The sequence below is a fragment of the Gorilla gorilla genome, chromosome 8, assembly GCF_029281585.2.
Source record: "Gorilla gorilla gorilla isolate KB3781 chromosome 8, NHGRI_mGorGor1-v2.1_pri, whole genome shotgun sequence".
NCBI lineage: Eukaryota > Metazoa > Chordata > Mammalia > Primates > Hominidae > Gorilla > Gorilla gorilla.
The window spans coordinates 96,838,784-96,855,952 of NC_073232.2; the positions used below are offsets into that span (position 1 = coordinate 96,838,784).

The window sequence follows — 17,169 nt, forward strand, 5'->3', positions numbered from 1 at the left end:
TTTGATTCTTCGATTTTTTTTTTTTTTTTTTTGAGACGGAGTCTCACTCTGTTGCCCAGGCTGGAGTGCGGGGGTGCAATCTTGGCTCACTGCAACCTCTGCCTCCCAGGTTCAAGCAATTCTCCTGCCTCGGCCTCCTGAGTAGCTGGGACTATGGGCATGCACCACCATGCCTGGCTGATTTTTTTTTTTCTCGTATTTTTAGTAGAAATGGGGTTTCGCCATGTTGGCCAGGCTCATCTCGAACTCCTGACCTAGGTGATCCCCCCGGTCTTGGCCTCCCAAAGTGCTGGGATTACATGTGTGAGATTTTTTAAAAGACTTCTGCATCCTTATACATGAAGAATATTGATCTGTAGTCTTCTTATACTGTCTTTGTTTTAGTATCAGGGAAGTGCAATTAATGGCCTCATTAATTGATTGTATTAATTTAATTTGATTTTTCTCTAAGCGGTTGTATAGAATTGATGTTATTCTCTTAAATTTTGGAACAATTTGCCAGTAAAACATCTGGCCTCAGATTTTTTTTTTTTTTTAGTGAGAGGCTTTAAACCATGAATTCATTTTTATTAATAGTCATATGTTTACACAGGTTATCTATTTCATCTTAGGTGAGTTTCAAGAGTTTGTTGCTTTTGAGGAATTTTGCCACTTCACATAAGTTGTCAAATTTGTGTGTGTAGAGTCATTCATATTATTATTGCTTTATTTACTCTTAGCATTTGAGATGTCTGTAATGATATTTCTGCTTTCATTCCTGATAATGTTTTGATTTGTGCTTTCTTTTTTGCATTTTGGCAGTTTTGCTAGATGTCTAGCAATTTTCAAAGAAAGTGTTTTTAGTTTCATTGATTTATTTGTGTTTTTTACTTTTCAGTTTCATTAATTTCTGCTCTTGATTTTCTTCTTTCTGCGTGTTGTACATTTATTTTGCTCCAGTTATTGATTTGACACCTTTGTTTTAATAAAAGTATTTCATTCTATAATTTTCCCTTATCACTCTGCTTTAGTTGCATTCCACAAATTTTGGTATGTGATGTCTGTTATTTTCCTTCAATTCACAATATTTTCTTGTTTTTCTTGAGACTTCTTCTTTGACCCAAGGATGATTTAGAAGGTTGTCTACTTTCCAAGTGTATGGAGATTATCTTTCTGTTATTAGTTTCTAGTTAAATTCTCTTATATTCAGAGAGCATATGTTTGGTGTATTTTTAGTTCTTTTAAATTTGGTTTCTCAAATCTGTAGGTTTGTGTCTTTCACCAAATTTGGGGTGTGTTTATCCATTATTTCTTGAAATATTTTTTCTGCCCACCCCTATCCTTCTGTGACTTCAATGACAGGAGTGTCAGCTCTTTTATTACTGTCTGCAGGCTCTGTCAATTTTTTTTGACCAATCTTGTTGCTCTTCATCATTCAGATTGGATAATTTTTGTTGATCACTCTTTAAGTTTATTGTGTAATCTGAAATGCTAGTATTTAGCCCATCAATAGTGCATTTTAAAATTTTGGTTTTTGACTCTTTTCAGGTCTAAAATCTCCATTTGTTTCTACTTTTTATATTCTGTTTCTTTTTTTTTTTCCCTGAGATTTTCTCTTTGTAGTCCCTTCAAGAGTTTATTCTTTTGGAGAATTTTAATAACAGCTCTGTTAAAATCTCTTCCAGTTCTACCTTCTGTGTCATTTTGGTGTTGGCGTTTTTTGATTGTCTTTTCCTTTGTGAGTTGACATTTTCTCTTCTGTTTAGATGTTGAGTAATTTTGGATTATATATTAGATATTTGAATGTTGTATAATGAGATTCCTGATCTTCTTTAAATCTTTATTTTATTTTGTTTTTAAACAGGCAAACAATGTGGTTGAGTTTAGGCTACAAGGTACAGCTAGCTGTCTTGATTGTGGTTTTAATGCCAGCTCTGTTTTCAAAGCTTTTGCCATGCTTTCCAGATCTGTTCTGAGTATACATCTTCCAGAGGCTAATCTGGGACCTGGGAAGTGATCTTAGGTTATTTTTCAAAGTCTTTGCTATGCTGTTTAGGATCAGATCCAAGCAAGTGCTGCTCAGGGATGAACCGATGAATTTACAACAGCTTTATGGAGCTACTTTACTCAGTTCCTGGTATTTTGTGACCTCTCTGGTATTTTCTGTTTTGCTGGACTTCTCTTTTTTCCTCTATCCTTAATGCTGTTGTTTTATTTTTTCTATTCTGCTGTACACTTCCCACAAGTGCACCTGCATTTAATGCAAAGCAGTATGTGCTTGTGTTGTCTCATATTCCTTGGGGTTCCTGCATTGCAGTTGGGAAGAAGACATTTAGATATTTGGAAATAATTCAAATTTTACAGTCTGTCTCTCTTCTCAAATATACTTGTAGGTAGGACTGGCGATGCTTTTATATGTCTAGGCAGTAATAACAGAGATGAACTTTTTACTGAGATGAGTCCTGTAAAACTCACTTTACTTTATTTCTTAATTTTTAAAAATATGTTCCGAGAATACTGCTATTCATTAGAATGTTGCCTATGTTCTTAGATCAAAGTCTTAATGTCCATTTGACACCACCATAGAAAAGTAATTTATCTGTGCTGGAAATTTGGCAAACACTTACTCTCTTGACTGTCAATCAGCATTACCTTTTGAACTGCCCTAAATACACATTTAGAAATTCTGGGCCCCATCCCTAGAGATTCTGTGTCAGTGGGTATACAGTACAATAAATTAAGAAGAAAATAACCTGCATGCTCACCTCCCCTATTGTAGACATTATCCATGGTATGGGAGAACCAGAAAAGATATATCTGAGGAAGATTGCAATGTTATGTTCCTTGAAGGTTGCTGGTTCAGTCACTGGGTTTACTGAGGCAGCCAGGAATCATGAACAAATAAGGTGTTGAACCTCAGTTGTGCTGCCTTGGTCAGGGGCTCAGTCCTGATCAAGGTAGCATGTCATCCAGTTATATTCTTCACTGGTTCATTTTTCTTGAGGCTGTCTTTCTGAACCATTGAGCATGTGGTTTCTTATTACTAAACCAATTCAGCAAAGGGTGGAACTTAATATTGTCATCCTATTGTCTTTATAATGTTTTGGAACAAAAATCTTTATTTCAGCCTTTTTTGAGGTATGAGATACATCCAGTAAAGTGGTTAAGGTGTACCAATCTTAAGTGTACAGCTCAAGCTTTTCATATGAATGTTTAACTACCGTACACTCAGGACATAGAACATTTCCGGCTTCCTACTAGGTTCCCTAATGTTCCTTCTTAGTCAGTAACCCCCTTCCCTTTAGTCTACCATCATTCTTCTGATTTCTAACACCATAGATTAGTTTTGCCTTTTCTCAGACTTCATATAAATGGAGTTATGTGATATATATCCTCATGTAGCTAGCATTTTTAATTCAGTTATTTTTGCTGCTAAGCCTTACTGAGTTATTTAATATTATTGTTTATGGCTCCTTGGTACTCAAAACATGTCTAAACCAAAGCAGATTCAGTTGACCTTTGTTTTACACTTTTCCTAGGTGAAACAGTCTTAAAATTCTTTAGGAAATTTCTCATAATGCTTAATGGTTCTGTATTTCAGCTGCTTATATAGTATCCGTTATTTACTTCCACAGATTATTCTTGCCGTAGCTCCCTTTTTTCTTCTTCCACATTTCCTTCTAACAGTATATATACGGGAAATGAAGATTTCTAAAATTTTGTCTCCCATTTGTTCTTCACCATGCTAGTATTTGGTCTTCACCATGCTAGCATTTGGTCTGGGTAAATTCAGGTTGAACTGAATGTCCACAATTGCTATATTAATCTAGTGTTTTTTTTCCCTTCTTTCTGACAGCATGATGGAAGTGGTTCATTGCATGATATTCAACTGTCATTGCCATCCAGTCCGGAACCAGAAGATGGTGATAAAGTGTATAAGGTATGACTATGTAGTCATGCTGGATTTTTCAAAATTCTTTTTAAATACTAAAATAATGATACAATGACAATGAAAACAATAATAAATGTATTAATACCTAAAGCATCAGGTTTGTTCTTAACTTTTGCTACTTTGTTAAGTTGAAATTATATCTCTGTGGTGCTTTAATTTGAATTTTTCAGTTGGATAATGATCTGTCCTTGTATTACTACTGTTGCAGGATTTAAAAAGAAAATATATTGCTCATAATGATAAATGATAGAGTTTTTAAAATATGAGTAGGAATAAAAGTTAAAATGGTTATAGGTGCTTCTCATATATAAATCCCAAAATTGAAGAAGTATACTGAAAATGAGATTAATTTATCTTTTTTCATGTTTAAAAATACAGAATACAGATGTATTTTTGTGAGTGAAAGTGTTTTTTTTATAATTCTTATTTATGTCTATTTTTAGTTGAAGAAAACTCTTTTATTTTGCAACTATTTAAGCACATATTTATTTCTTAAGCACACACAGAGATTCTTGGTTAATTTAATGTTTCCAAGCCAACTTATAGTTAGCTTTTACATCCCATTTTCAGGGTACACTTATTAGTGTTTGCTAGTCACCTACAGTAACAACCTGAAAGCAGTGGTGGCTTATAATAATGAAATTTATATTTCACTTACATATTGGCTGTAGATCAGCTGGGACTCTGCTCCATGTGTCTTCTTCATTCTGGGATCCATACTGAGACGGATCAGCCCCTATTGTGGGACATGTTATTGTGCCAGTGGGAAGAGAACTTTGATAGGATCACATGTGAATTCTGCTTGGATGTGGCACATATCACTTTCAAAACAATTCAAGGGGCCAGGCCTGGAATTAGTAGGGCAGAAAAGCATTATTTGCTCATAGGTTGCAGAGTGATTTATTGGGAAGAAGATTGTATATATAGCAATCAAAATCACAAGAGTATATATAGTACAGTAGTCAATCTCATTCTCTCATCTTGGCTTTTCAACTTGTTGACTACCTGTCCTTGCCCAGATTGCTTCCCAACCCTGAGCTTTCATCCTGCTCTCAGTATAATACATTAAGTCAGCAGGTTCACAGCAGGCCATCTCTTAACACTCAGTTGAGAACCATTGACTTAGGTAATCTCTGATGACCTCCCAGTTTAGAAAAAAAAAATTGTGAATTTGTGACTGACATTTTAAAAGCAAAGTTGACCTCTTTCCTGAATTTGTGTGTGTGTGTGTGTGAAAAAGTTTTTTACATATAAAGATTTTTTTTTTTTTTTTTTTAGACGGAGCCTTGCTCTGTCACCCAGGCTGGAATGCAGTGGCGCAATCTCGGCTCACTGCAGCCTCGGCCTCCTGGGTTCAAGCGATTCTGCTGCCTTGATTTCCCAAGTAGCTGGAATTACAGGCATCTGCCACCATGCTCGGCTAATTTTTTGTATTTTTAGTAGAGATGGGGTTTCACCATGTTGTCCAGGCTGGTCTCGAACTCCTGACCTCAGGTAATCCACCCACCTCGGCCTCCCAAAGTGTTGGGATTGCAGGCATGAGCCATTGCACCCAGACAAGAAATTATGTTTTAAAGAAAAAAAATGAATTCCAACATTTTTACACAATTGGTATCTTTACTCTTTTTCAGTGTTCCTTTCTAGTTCATCTAAATATTTAATGCTATATGATAGACAATGTTTTGCTTTTTTTTTCTTTTTTGAGATGGAGTCTCGCTCTGTTGCCTAGGCTGGAGTGCAGTGGCATGATCTCGGCTCACTGCAAGCTTAGCCTCCCAGGTTCACGCCATTCTTCTGCCTCAGCCTCCCGAGTAGCTGGGACTACAGGTGCCCACCACCGCGCCCAGCTAATTTATTGTATTTTTACTAGAGACGGGGTTTCACCGTGGTCTCAATCTCCTGACCTTGTGATCTGCCCGCTTCGGCCTCCCAAAGTGCTAGGATTACAGGCGTGAGCCACTGTGCCCGGCCTTATGATAGACATTTTGTTACACAGTATTTATTTCTTGTCCCTGCTCCATTTCCTTCCAGGCAGATTATTCCTAGTCTTTCTTATTTAAGCTGAGTTGCAATAGGTCATACTTCTCTTTTCTTCAGTATTCTGGTCTCTTTTGCATTTTAATCAGCAAATCCCCAACTGTGTCACCTTTCATCCAAAATGGTTTAGCAGTGCAGTTTCAAATGACACAAATACTGCATCTTGTGCCATTAAAATTTTAGGATCTAAAGTCTCCATTGGACCTACCATGCCTCTAATCTATCCTTTTATTTAATCTCAGGACAGATCCCTCTCCCATTCCCTTAATGATCTCTTCCAAATAGCTCTCTCCAAGTTCCATGCTCAGCTATACTTCTCAACCTCTGCAGGTAGCCTTATGTTTGTTCATCCAGTAAATATCTTATGCTTCCTGCCTTCTTGCTTTCTTTTTTTTGTTTTTTTTTGTTTTTTTTGTTTTTTGTGACAAAGTCTCGCTCTGTTGCCCAGGCTGGAGTGCAGTGGCACAATCTCGGCTCACTGCAAGCTCCACTTCCTGGGTTCACGCCATTCTCCTGCCTCAGCCTCCTGAGTGGCTGGGACTACAGGCGCCCGCCACCACGCCTGGCTAATTTTTTTTTTTTTTTTTTTGTATTTTTAGTAGGGACGGGGTTTCACCGTGTTAGCCAGGATTTTCTCGATCTCCTGACCTCGTGATCCGTCCGCCTCGGCCTCCCAAAGTGCTGGGATTACAGGCGTAAGCCACCGCGCCCGGCCTCCTTCTTGCCTTCTAATTTATCTATATTTGTCTCATTCTTGCTCCTTTGTTCCAGTTACAGGGGAAAAGTGTCCACTGTGCTATGGAAGATCAGCTCTTCTGTGTTAACTCTTGTCTTCTGCTGCTGCTTAAGGACCTAACTGCATCTCTTCCTCCTCTCTCATCTGTCTTGAGTGTGCCTCCTCTACTTTCTTGTCATTATTCATTTGTAAATGTGTATATCTCACTTAATTTCAGTAAATCAAATTACTGAATCAAATCTTGACTCCCTTTAAACTCCTTTCCAGTTAGTGTGAAAACTTGGAACAATGAAAATAGCTACCATTTCAATGCTGTAGACGTTTGACATGACCTTTGTTTTAAAAGCTTTCTCCTTTGGCTTTTGTGTCACTTCTCTCTGGAATCCCTCATACCTTTCAACATTTTTTCCTGTAGGTTTCTCCTCTTCTTTAAATGTTAGATTTATATCTTTAGTCCAGTCCTCTTTGAACATCTTACTCTCATAATTTCAAATATGACATATATGGCTAACATGTAAAACTACTTTCTTTCATGCTTGGTAATCCAGTTGCCCACTGGACACACTTCTATTGTATGTCCCACCCATAAGTACCTCTAACACAGACTCTCTCTCTCTCTCACTCCCCACATATGTGTGTGTATGTGTGTGTGTGTGTGTATTTGTATGTGAGATGTCTTAAACATTTTATTTATTTAATGAAAAAACTGATAACTGTTGAGCTCAGAAACCAATACCCCAACATACAGTACTTTGACATACTGAACTGAAGAAACCTCAAGATCTCTTCTGGCTCCACCATGTCCCCACCTCCCCCCTACCGCCCACCCACCTGTGTAACAATATATTTAAAATTCACACATATTCCTCTTTGGACATACTTGTTGTTCTTCTGTATTCACCATTTCTTTTGTTGGCGCAGCTATTCACCATGTCACTCAAGCTAGAAATACAGTGTCACCCTTGAATGCTCCTCTGTTCTTTTCTCACATGCAGTGAATTGCCAAAAATCTCAAAATTTTGATTTCTTCTCTCCTTTTTCATCTATATTATCACTCTCTTGGGTCAGGCTCCTACTCTTATCTAGATTATTATATTTTCATAAGTGCTTAGCTCAGTTTTCTTGCTGTTGTTAAAATTTGTCCTCTAAACACCTGTCAAAGCCATCTCAAATGCAAATCTGTCACTCCCTAGCTAAGGCCATGCGTGGTAGTCATGGCTGTCTGTGATCTGGCCCTTGCATAGTTTACTAGCCAATTGCTTCTCAACATTCATCAGAACCTATGTGCAACAGCGACACTGCTTATACTTCTCCAGACGTGCTATGCTTTCCCTCACCTTTGTATTATATTGTATGACACTTAGAATCCTTTAACTAAAATTCCAAGCCTACCACACTCCTCTCTCTTCTGAATCTTGTGCTTATCCTTTGGAACTCCACTGTAGTCCCTCATTTCTGATGTGTGATGTCACTTCTTTGCCTATCTTTATATATAAAATCAGTGTTCCCAATGCAAAGAGATGATAAATGTTTGAGATGATGGAAATGCTAATTGCCCTGATCTAATCACTATAAATTATATGTATCAAAACATTACTGTGTAAACCATGAATATGTACAATGTTATCTGTCAATTAAAAGTAAAATTAAAACAATGAAATGGTTTTGGTGGGGGAAAAAAATCCTTAGAGCAATGCCTGCCATACAGCAAGTGCTATATACATGCTGGCTATTAATGTTCTTAGCACATTATTTGTTGATTTCATTTTTGGGTCCATTTCCTGTGTAACACTGTCCGAACCTACTGGTGACTGCATGAATGATGACTATATAGTGTTCCATCAAGTTGCTACATTTTATTCCCATTGTCCTCTTACAGGACAATTGTAAACTTGTTAACTTTCAGATAACACCTTGTTATAGGTTTTCTCTTTCTTAGGATCATTTCTTTCATATAGATTCCTAGGAGTAGGATAACTGAATCAGAGCGCAGGTATTTTGATGGCTCTTAAACATACAGATGTATGTTTGTCCAAAAAGGCTAACTGCTATGTCTGATGGTGTGCCATTTTTTCCTGCAGTCTGGTTAATTACATTGGGTATTTCACCACTAACTTAATATTTATAAAACAATACTTTATTCAACAAGTTAAATACAACATTTTACCAGTTATATGTATATTTGTGAGAACTGGCTACTTGTCTGTTGAGGCCTTAAAAATGATCTTAAATGTTTAGACAGGCTGTTAATATACTTGAGATATAAATCCTCTGTCATATTTGCATGGATTATCAATAGCTTTTAACTAATGTTAATTGTTAAGGTGCCTTAAAATGTTATATAATTAAATATAAATCATTTCTTTTGAATAGCTATATTTGCTACATAACTTAGAAATGTGTCCTTCTAAATGTATTCTTAGAAATGTATCTTTCATGATCTGCAATCCATCTTTTTTGTCTTTATGAATTTTTATAATTCCTAAACTTAAAAACAAGTGGAGATTATCTTTTGAATGTAATAAAGTCTTTTTCAATTATAGTGTACATAATAGCATTTTAAAAATCTTCCACATTGTTTGGGATGCTTATGTGATATGTTCAAGGCTTTGTAAAATGTCTATTTCTGATCTCTTTGTTAAAGAGAATGTATATTTTTGTTACCGATGTATCTAAAGGGGATGACATTCTTTGCTTAGTTACAACACATCCTAATTATTTGCTTACTTGTTTTTCTCTCTGGAAAGATGTTATTCACATCTATATTTGAATTTCCCTGCTTATATTACCTTCTCTTTTGGATAACTGAATAATGAAACACAAACAACATGGGCTAACTATAGGGTAATGATTAACACTTTGGAAATGTAACTGGATTCCTGCTTAACTTGACAGTAGGTTTCCATTTAATAGTATTAGGCATTTCTTATAGATCCAATTGAGAAGGTGTTCTCTCTTTGATTCAGGAGGTACTCCTCAAAAAGTGGCTCATGGTCAAAGAATCTTCCTTGTTACCCTTCAGGCACATTTATCTTTTTTGCTGATTTGTAAACCAGCCATGAAATGCCTCTGTGCCTTTAATTATTCTATTGCCTCTGCTTCTCATGCCCTTTGTTTTCTTTCACAGGCTACTCTTATGTATCCCTTGAAGTCTAGCTGAAGTTCCCTTTTTGTATGTGATTTTTTTTTTTTTTTTTTACTCTGTGGCCTATGTCCCAGTTTTCTTATATGTAAAAAAGGATTACAGTACCTACCTCAGGAGTGTGGGTAGAATCAAATGCTTAAATAAGTGCAAGTGCTTAGTTTTTAACATCTAATAAGTTCTCAATGAATGCTAACTGTTGCTGCTACTATTGCTCATTGTCAACATGTCAGACTTCATTACCGGATGAAATCTTAGATTTTTTTTTAATAGAGGATTTCCCCCCTAAATGACCAGATAGTTTGTTCATTACTGTGTCTTCATCATTGATTTCATGCCTCTCATTATGGTATTTTAAATACCTCATCTAAAAATTTTTTAATATTTCAGAATGAAGATTTATTAAATGAAATAAAACAACTTAAAGAGGAAATAAAGAAAAAAGATGAAAAGATCCAACTATTAGAACTTCAGCTTGTAAGTATTGTAATATAATGTGTAGAGACTTTTCAAACTGGGTGAAATGTGTTTTTCATAAAACTCTGAGCCAGAAGTAGAGTTTAGCTTTATTTTTGGCTCTCAAAGTTGCACTTTTATATTATTTTTAGATTATATGCACTGTAATAAAAGTACGTGATTTAACTTTTAATCTAAATATTAAGTATTTGGTTTGGAAAATTCTTCATTGATTCAGCGACCTCAGTTTTGGGTATTTAAAATTCACCAATTTACATTCATTTTGTTGATACAAGGGTAAATGGCTTTTCTTCAGATATATTTAAAGAAACAAGTACTTGTGAGTTGAGAACAGGGTATTTTCTCTCTCTGTGAGCAGAATTAGCCTGGATATTCAGATTTAGGTAGCTGCATCACTATCAGATTGAAGGGTACTCCAAGAAAATGTTTATTTCCTGTGGATGCTATTGAATGATCCATCAGAGTCATGTTTGAATCTTCATAATCTAATAATTGTGCAATTTCACATATTAGTCTCATATGAAAACAATATGTATGGTGTCTTGAATTTAATTATTACTTAGTTTGTATATAAAAGACCATGATAAAAAGAAAATAATGGCCTAAAAATCACAACACTCAAAAGGAAATTTTTGTTGTGAGTCAAGAGCACATTTTGGTCTAACAAAGCAATTTGGTGAAATATTAATCTCACTGAAAATATAAAGGATATCATATACTGAGCTCTGAGCCACTGGGGTCAGCTCACGGAGATCCATTTCATGAATAAATAGAGCAGATAAATCAAATATTATGATTAAAGGAACAAAGAAAATTTATGAATCTGAATAAAAAGTAGCATAATATTACAAATTGAGGTCCTGTCACATAAAAAATTAAAAAGGAAAATAATAAGGCCTAGTGTTTGTGTTCAAAGCCAAAGACAAGAACCCAGTCAACTTTCAGGGAGAAGAAAAAAGACAACAAAGGAAATTATGTAAGCTTCGATTTTTACAAAAATATATTACAGAGCACAAGATATTGTGTCTTGTGCAATTCAGAAAAGAGGTTATGAACCTCGTATTTTATATCCAAGCAAGTTTTTATTTATATACAAAGGTAAATTCTGACCTTTAATGTCTTGACAGACCCAGTTAATACATTTCAGATATTTGAGAGGTAAATTGAAAAATAACTCAAGAATAAGGAGATAAAGATTAAACTGAATGAGCGGTGAAATGGAAACTAAGTGGTATAAACTTCTGAGCCACTAGTTGGAGAAAACTTACTGCCCATTTTACCTAATGTAAATTACATATCATTCTAATGTTGGGATTTGTTTGCATTTATAAATCCTTAATTTTTCTGAAATTAAAAATTATTTTTTAAAAATTTTAAGTTGCTATTAATTTTGGAAAATATTCAGATTAAATAAGTTTGAGGAAGAACATAAGGAATATGCTGAAGGAAGTTAGAAGTACTGAATTTTTTATCTTCTACAAATGAATATTCTACATTCTTAATTTTAAAAAATATACTTAAATTATAATAATGTTTATGAAATGCTTTAAAGTAATTAGTAGGTTGGAATAAAGTATCTTGCAAAAGTTAAAAGTTAAAAAAAAAGACGAAGTAGAAAAATAAGGAAAACTTAAAAACAGCATAAAACTAAAGTAATAGAAATTAGACCAAATATAACAAATATAATAGTAGTTGCAAATACTCTTATGTCTTGGAGAGACTTTCCTTGAGGATCTAAAGCAAAATTCAGTAACTTGCTTTGTATAGAAAAAATTTAGCTAAAGGAAAATGGCACGATAAGGCTGAACATAAAAGATTGGGGGAGGCTGGGCATGGTAGCTCACTCCTGTAATCCCAGCACTTTGGGAGGCCTAGGTGGGTGGATTGCTTGAGGTCAGGAGTTCGAGACCAGCCTGGCCAACATGGTGAAACCCTGTCTCTACTAAAAATAACAAAAAATTTAGCTGGTTGTGGTGGTTCACGCCTGTAGTCCCCAGCTACTTGGGATGCTGAGGCAGAACAATCACTTGAACCCAGGAGGCAGAGGTTGCAGTGAGCCAAGATCATGCCACTGTACTTCAGCCTGGGTGACAGAGTGAGACTCTGTCTTAAAAAATAAAATAGAAGACTGGGGGAGACAGAATGAAATTATTCTCATCAAAAATATTAAGATTGCAATAGTAAAATTAGAAAAGTAAATTTAAGACAAAGATTTATGAAAAAGGTCACTTTATATGGATATATGATAAATAATGAAAGATGAATCTTTTTATGCCGTGAAGTTTTGATAAAGTATTCTTTTAACCTCAGAATGTATCTTTAAAAAAATAAGAACAGGTCTCTTCATAGCTCAAATTATATTATTATCTCTAAGCAATTAATAGTAATTCCTTAACATCTTCTAATATCTAGTCCATACTAAGATTTTCTCAGTTGTTCCAAAAACATCCTGTACCTTGATGTCCCTAAACTAAAAGTCAGTCTAGGACTATGTACAACTGGTTATATCCCTTACATCTCTTTTAATTTAGAGCTATTCTTTTTTTTCTTTTTGTATTGATTTGTTGAAGAGACTGTACCAGTTGTCCTGAATAATATCTCACCTTGAAAATAATTTTTAGAAAGATTTAAGAAATATTGAAGAGCATCCTAAAGAAAAGTGAAAGCATTAATCTTTATCAGTAGGTACCTTGAAATTCTCTGTACTCGATATATTAAACCTAGTAATCATATTTGTCATAAAAGAGCCTGCCACCTGTTTTTCCAGGTGGTGTGCCTAGTTCTCCTATGGATTGCTTGGGAAGCTGTGGTGTATTCAGCTAGAAATTCCCTCTGTAAACACATTAGAATCTCATTAGCGTGTTTACAAATTGCAGAGGAGCTGTGGCCCCGTACCAGGAGAACTTCGTGATATTTTCTTTACAGTTCATGTAAAGGCTAATGTTAGTGTGGTTTTCTCAACATAAATTTAGAGGATTAGAAAAGATTCACTGCTTCTCATTGCAAGCAGTGATCTCTGTAAAGTGAATGCCTTAGTTTTAGGTGGCCAAGTATCCTTTTTATAGTAGAAAATTAGAAATCACTCAGAGATTTTAACAGTATAAGGTTTAGTTATAGAACTCGAGAAAGTCACTTGTTCAAACCAAGAGAGTTTTAACAGATACAAACCGTTTGAAAACAAAGATAAGTAACAGTATTTTTCACATTATCAAATTAAAATCACCTATTTAAAATTTTTTTTTAACATCTCTATTCTTCTTAATATAGGAAAAAAATCAGAAGAATCATAGACTAGGAATTAAAGGACTTGTTTCTAATTTAATTAGCTAAATGGCACTGACAGTTTCCCTAACCTCTCTCTAGTGCTTTCTTTATCCAAAATATGAAGGTTTTTCTAGGAGATTTCCAATTTCCCTTTCAGTTATAGCCTTCTATGCTTTTTTATCTTTTTAAAAAATATACATTCAACTCCAACCTGTGTTTGCATGCAGACCTTCATAAAAATACATTGACAGTATAAAGTGTTGAATTCAAAATATTCTGATTTAAAATCAGATTGCAGCACTCTGAGAATTAACTGAAAGGCATAGAAGTTTAACTATTCAGACCTTACTAAAAAATGCTAAGAATGCCTGTTTATCTTTACTACAATACCATAGTTAAATAATAGTTCAGATACATTTCTCATTGACTCTTCAGAATAATCTTGGGAAATTGCTAGTGTAGAATTTCCTTTATGGGAGACACATTAGACAGTGGAACTCAGGTTAAGTGGGCTAGCAGTATAGTATATTTGAAAAACCAAGACAGACCTGAGTTCAGATCCTGACTTTGAAACTTAATAGCCATGTTCTCTGAAGGGAGTTCTATAATCTCTCCTAAGCCCCTTCTGTTAGAGGATAATAAAAGTAGTACTGGGCTGGGCACGGTGGCTGATACCTATAATCCCAGCACTTTGGGAGGCCGAGGCAGGCAGATCACCTGAGGTCAGGAGTTCGAGACCAGCCTGGCCAACATGGTGAAACCCTGTCTCTACTAAAAATACAAAAATTAGCTGGGCATGGTGGCACATGCCTGTAGTCTCAGCTACTCAGGAGGCTGAGACAGGAGAATCACTTGAACCCGTGAGGCCGAGGTTGCAGTGAGCCAAGGTCACGTGCCACTGCACTCCAGCCTGGGCAACAGAGCAAGACTCCATCTCAAAAAAAAAAAAAAAAGTAGTACTGACCATATAGGGTTGTGATAGTTATGTTGTGGTAGAACTACATATGTAAACTACTTAATGCCTGCCTGGTCCATGGATACATGATGAATAGCAACTCTTATATAAGCCCTAAATCACCCAGTGTAAATCAGTGCATATCTTATGATGTTTTAAGTTCCGAGTAAAAGTCCCTAACTAAAAGTGATTTTAAAAATAAAAACAGTTGTAAACTCAACAAGAAATTATATAGGTCCCATCCATTTCAGTGGTTTCTTATTGGTCATTTGGCTGATTGATTAGGTTCCAGATCAGCTTTTTTGGAATCCTGTTGGCTGTCCATTCATGGTCACAAGATGTCTGTTGCTCTGTATGTCACATTCTCACACAGTAATACCCAAGGATAGGTTAAGGGCCTATTATCTCCAGTGTCTGTTTTTAAAATCAACAAACCCTTTCTCAGATACCTTAGACTTTCCTGTTTGATTGGCTAGATTTGAGTTACTTGTCCCTTCCTAAGCATAGAGGAATGGGATTAATCACATTGGTTCAGACTAATTAAGTTCTATCTCCTTGGGGTAAGAGATTAGGACACATTTCCCCAAATGTGGGACCAAATAGAAGGTGAGCATCTGTACAGTCTGTCAGCAATATAGAAGGCAGATGGTAAGAAAATGATTTGGTTAGTCATTTTATATATGTTGACATGTCACTAGAAACTAGACTTTTCCAAATTTTGGAAAACGCATATATTTGCCAAATATTATTTTTCATGTGTTAGCGTATAGACCACAGAAAATAAATCATAGACAGTCTGCTACTTAGGATTTTTTGATTATATGATGGTACAAAAGTGATACTCATTCAGTAAGCTCCTCAACTTATGACGGAATTATGTCCTGATAAACCCATTATAGGTTGAAAATAATCCCAAATCAAAAGTGTGTTTTTAGCAATATTATGAGTTTATCCAGGTGTGACCCCATCATAAATCAAAGAGCACCTGAATTTCTGGAATTGCAATAGGATGGAATAAGTAAAGTGTTTTCATTACGATAGTGTTTTTAAATTATATTTTCAGATCCTCATATACCCCTCATATATGTTAAAAGTTGATCCTATTAACAGTGAATTCCAAGAGACTGTAAATACTTGATTATATATTGAATTTGGGGGGTTATTTTGGAGTTAGAGTCTCACTCTGTCACCCAGGATGGAGTGCAGTGGTGCAATCTCAGCACACTGTGGCCTCAACCTCCCAAGCTCAGGTGATCCTCTCACTCAATCTCCCGGGTAGCTGGGACTACAGGCACATGCTACCATGCCTGGCTGTTTTTGTTGTGTGTTTTTTGTAGATACAGGGTTTTGCCTTGTTGCCCAGGCTGGTCTGGAACCCCTGGGCCCAAGCAATCCGCCAGCCACAGCCTCCCAAAGTACTGGGAGTACAGGTGTGAGCTACTGCACCCAGCCTATATTGAATTTTGTTTCAGTGACTGTCTCATTTCTTAGGAATGGGAAATATGTCTCTATGATAGACATTTTTGTTTTTAGATTTTATTTTGTATAAGGAAATTGGAATGATCTGATTGCAGTTAAGAAAAATTTTGAATATGGGTAAATATTATTAAAGTAGAAATGTATCATTTTAACCTGATGGAATAATCAAGAGTTTTTTAGTTTCCTATTGAGAAAGTATATCTACCTCCAGTGAGGTTGTTTAACAAATAATGTGGTTATTTTCTAGCTTGTCACTAAGGGTGAATTCTCTCTCTTTTTTTTTTTTTTTTTGAAATGGTGTCTCCCTCTATCACCCAGGCTGGAGTGCAGTGGTGCAATCTGTGCTCACTGCAAGCTCTGCTTCCGGGTTCATGCTATTCTCCTGCCTCAGCCTCCCAAGTAGCTGGGACTACAGGTGCCTGCCACCACATCCGGCAAATTTTTTGTATTTTTAGTAGAGACGAGGTTTCACTGTGTTAGCCAGGATGGTCTGCATCTCCTGACCTCGTGATCCTCCCGCCTCGGCCTCCCAAAGTGCTGGGATTACAGGTGTGAGCCACTGCGCCTGGCCGGGAGAATTCTTTTTATCAGTATTTTCATGATCTTTTTTGAAAGTGATGATTATTTGGGAAAGTTACTTTGTGTTATATAAATGAGTGTGCTTTGAGTGGAATCGTGTGGAGAAATCATTTGTGAACAGAAATGGTCAGATGGATCTTGTCAAAGGGCTGACACTCTTCAAAATATTTCAGTCCAGTAGAGTCAGTACATCATGAAAGAGGCTTCATCACACTGCACATGAGAACAGACATCCTGACAAGTGGACTGGTGGTATTCAATGTCCAGCAGAGTCCCATTAAAAAATGCATTTAAGAAACTGAGCTTTAGTGACTGTAGTACCATGACAGTTTAGGGAAATACTGTAAATTCTGCAGTTGTATTCTTTATATACTGAATATCCCTATATATTCTACATCCATATACTTAACTCTTTATATTGATATACATAAAATCATATATTGTATGTTTTATGAACAATATAAGAGATTGCCAAGGGTAATTTAGATTATTCAAAATTCTAACCTTATAGGCTGACTCTCAAACCCACTCCCTGAATAAGATGAGAGACCACTGAATAGACCTTAATG

The 17,169-nt window shown here is 35.8% G+C and overlaps 1 protein-coding gene across 12 annotated transcripts in view; it reads left to right on the top strand.

The window, feature by feature from the left end:
• The window catches only part of CCSER2 (coiled-coil serine rich protein 2), a 180,856-nt gene that overhangs the window by 126,072 nt on the left and 37,615 nt on the right, over positions 1-17,169 (top strand). For all 12 annotated transcript variants that reach the window (XM_004049704.5, XM_004049703.5, XM_019035306.4 and 9 more), the window contains 2 exons: positions 3,836-3,919; positions 10,237-10,323. In XM_004049704.5, the coding sequence (XP_004049752.3) occupies positions 3,836-3,919; positions 10,237-10,323 (171 nt within the window). The remainder of the gene's footprint in view (positions 1-3,835; positions 3,920-10,236; positions 10,324-17,169) is intronic.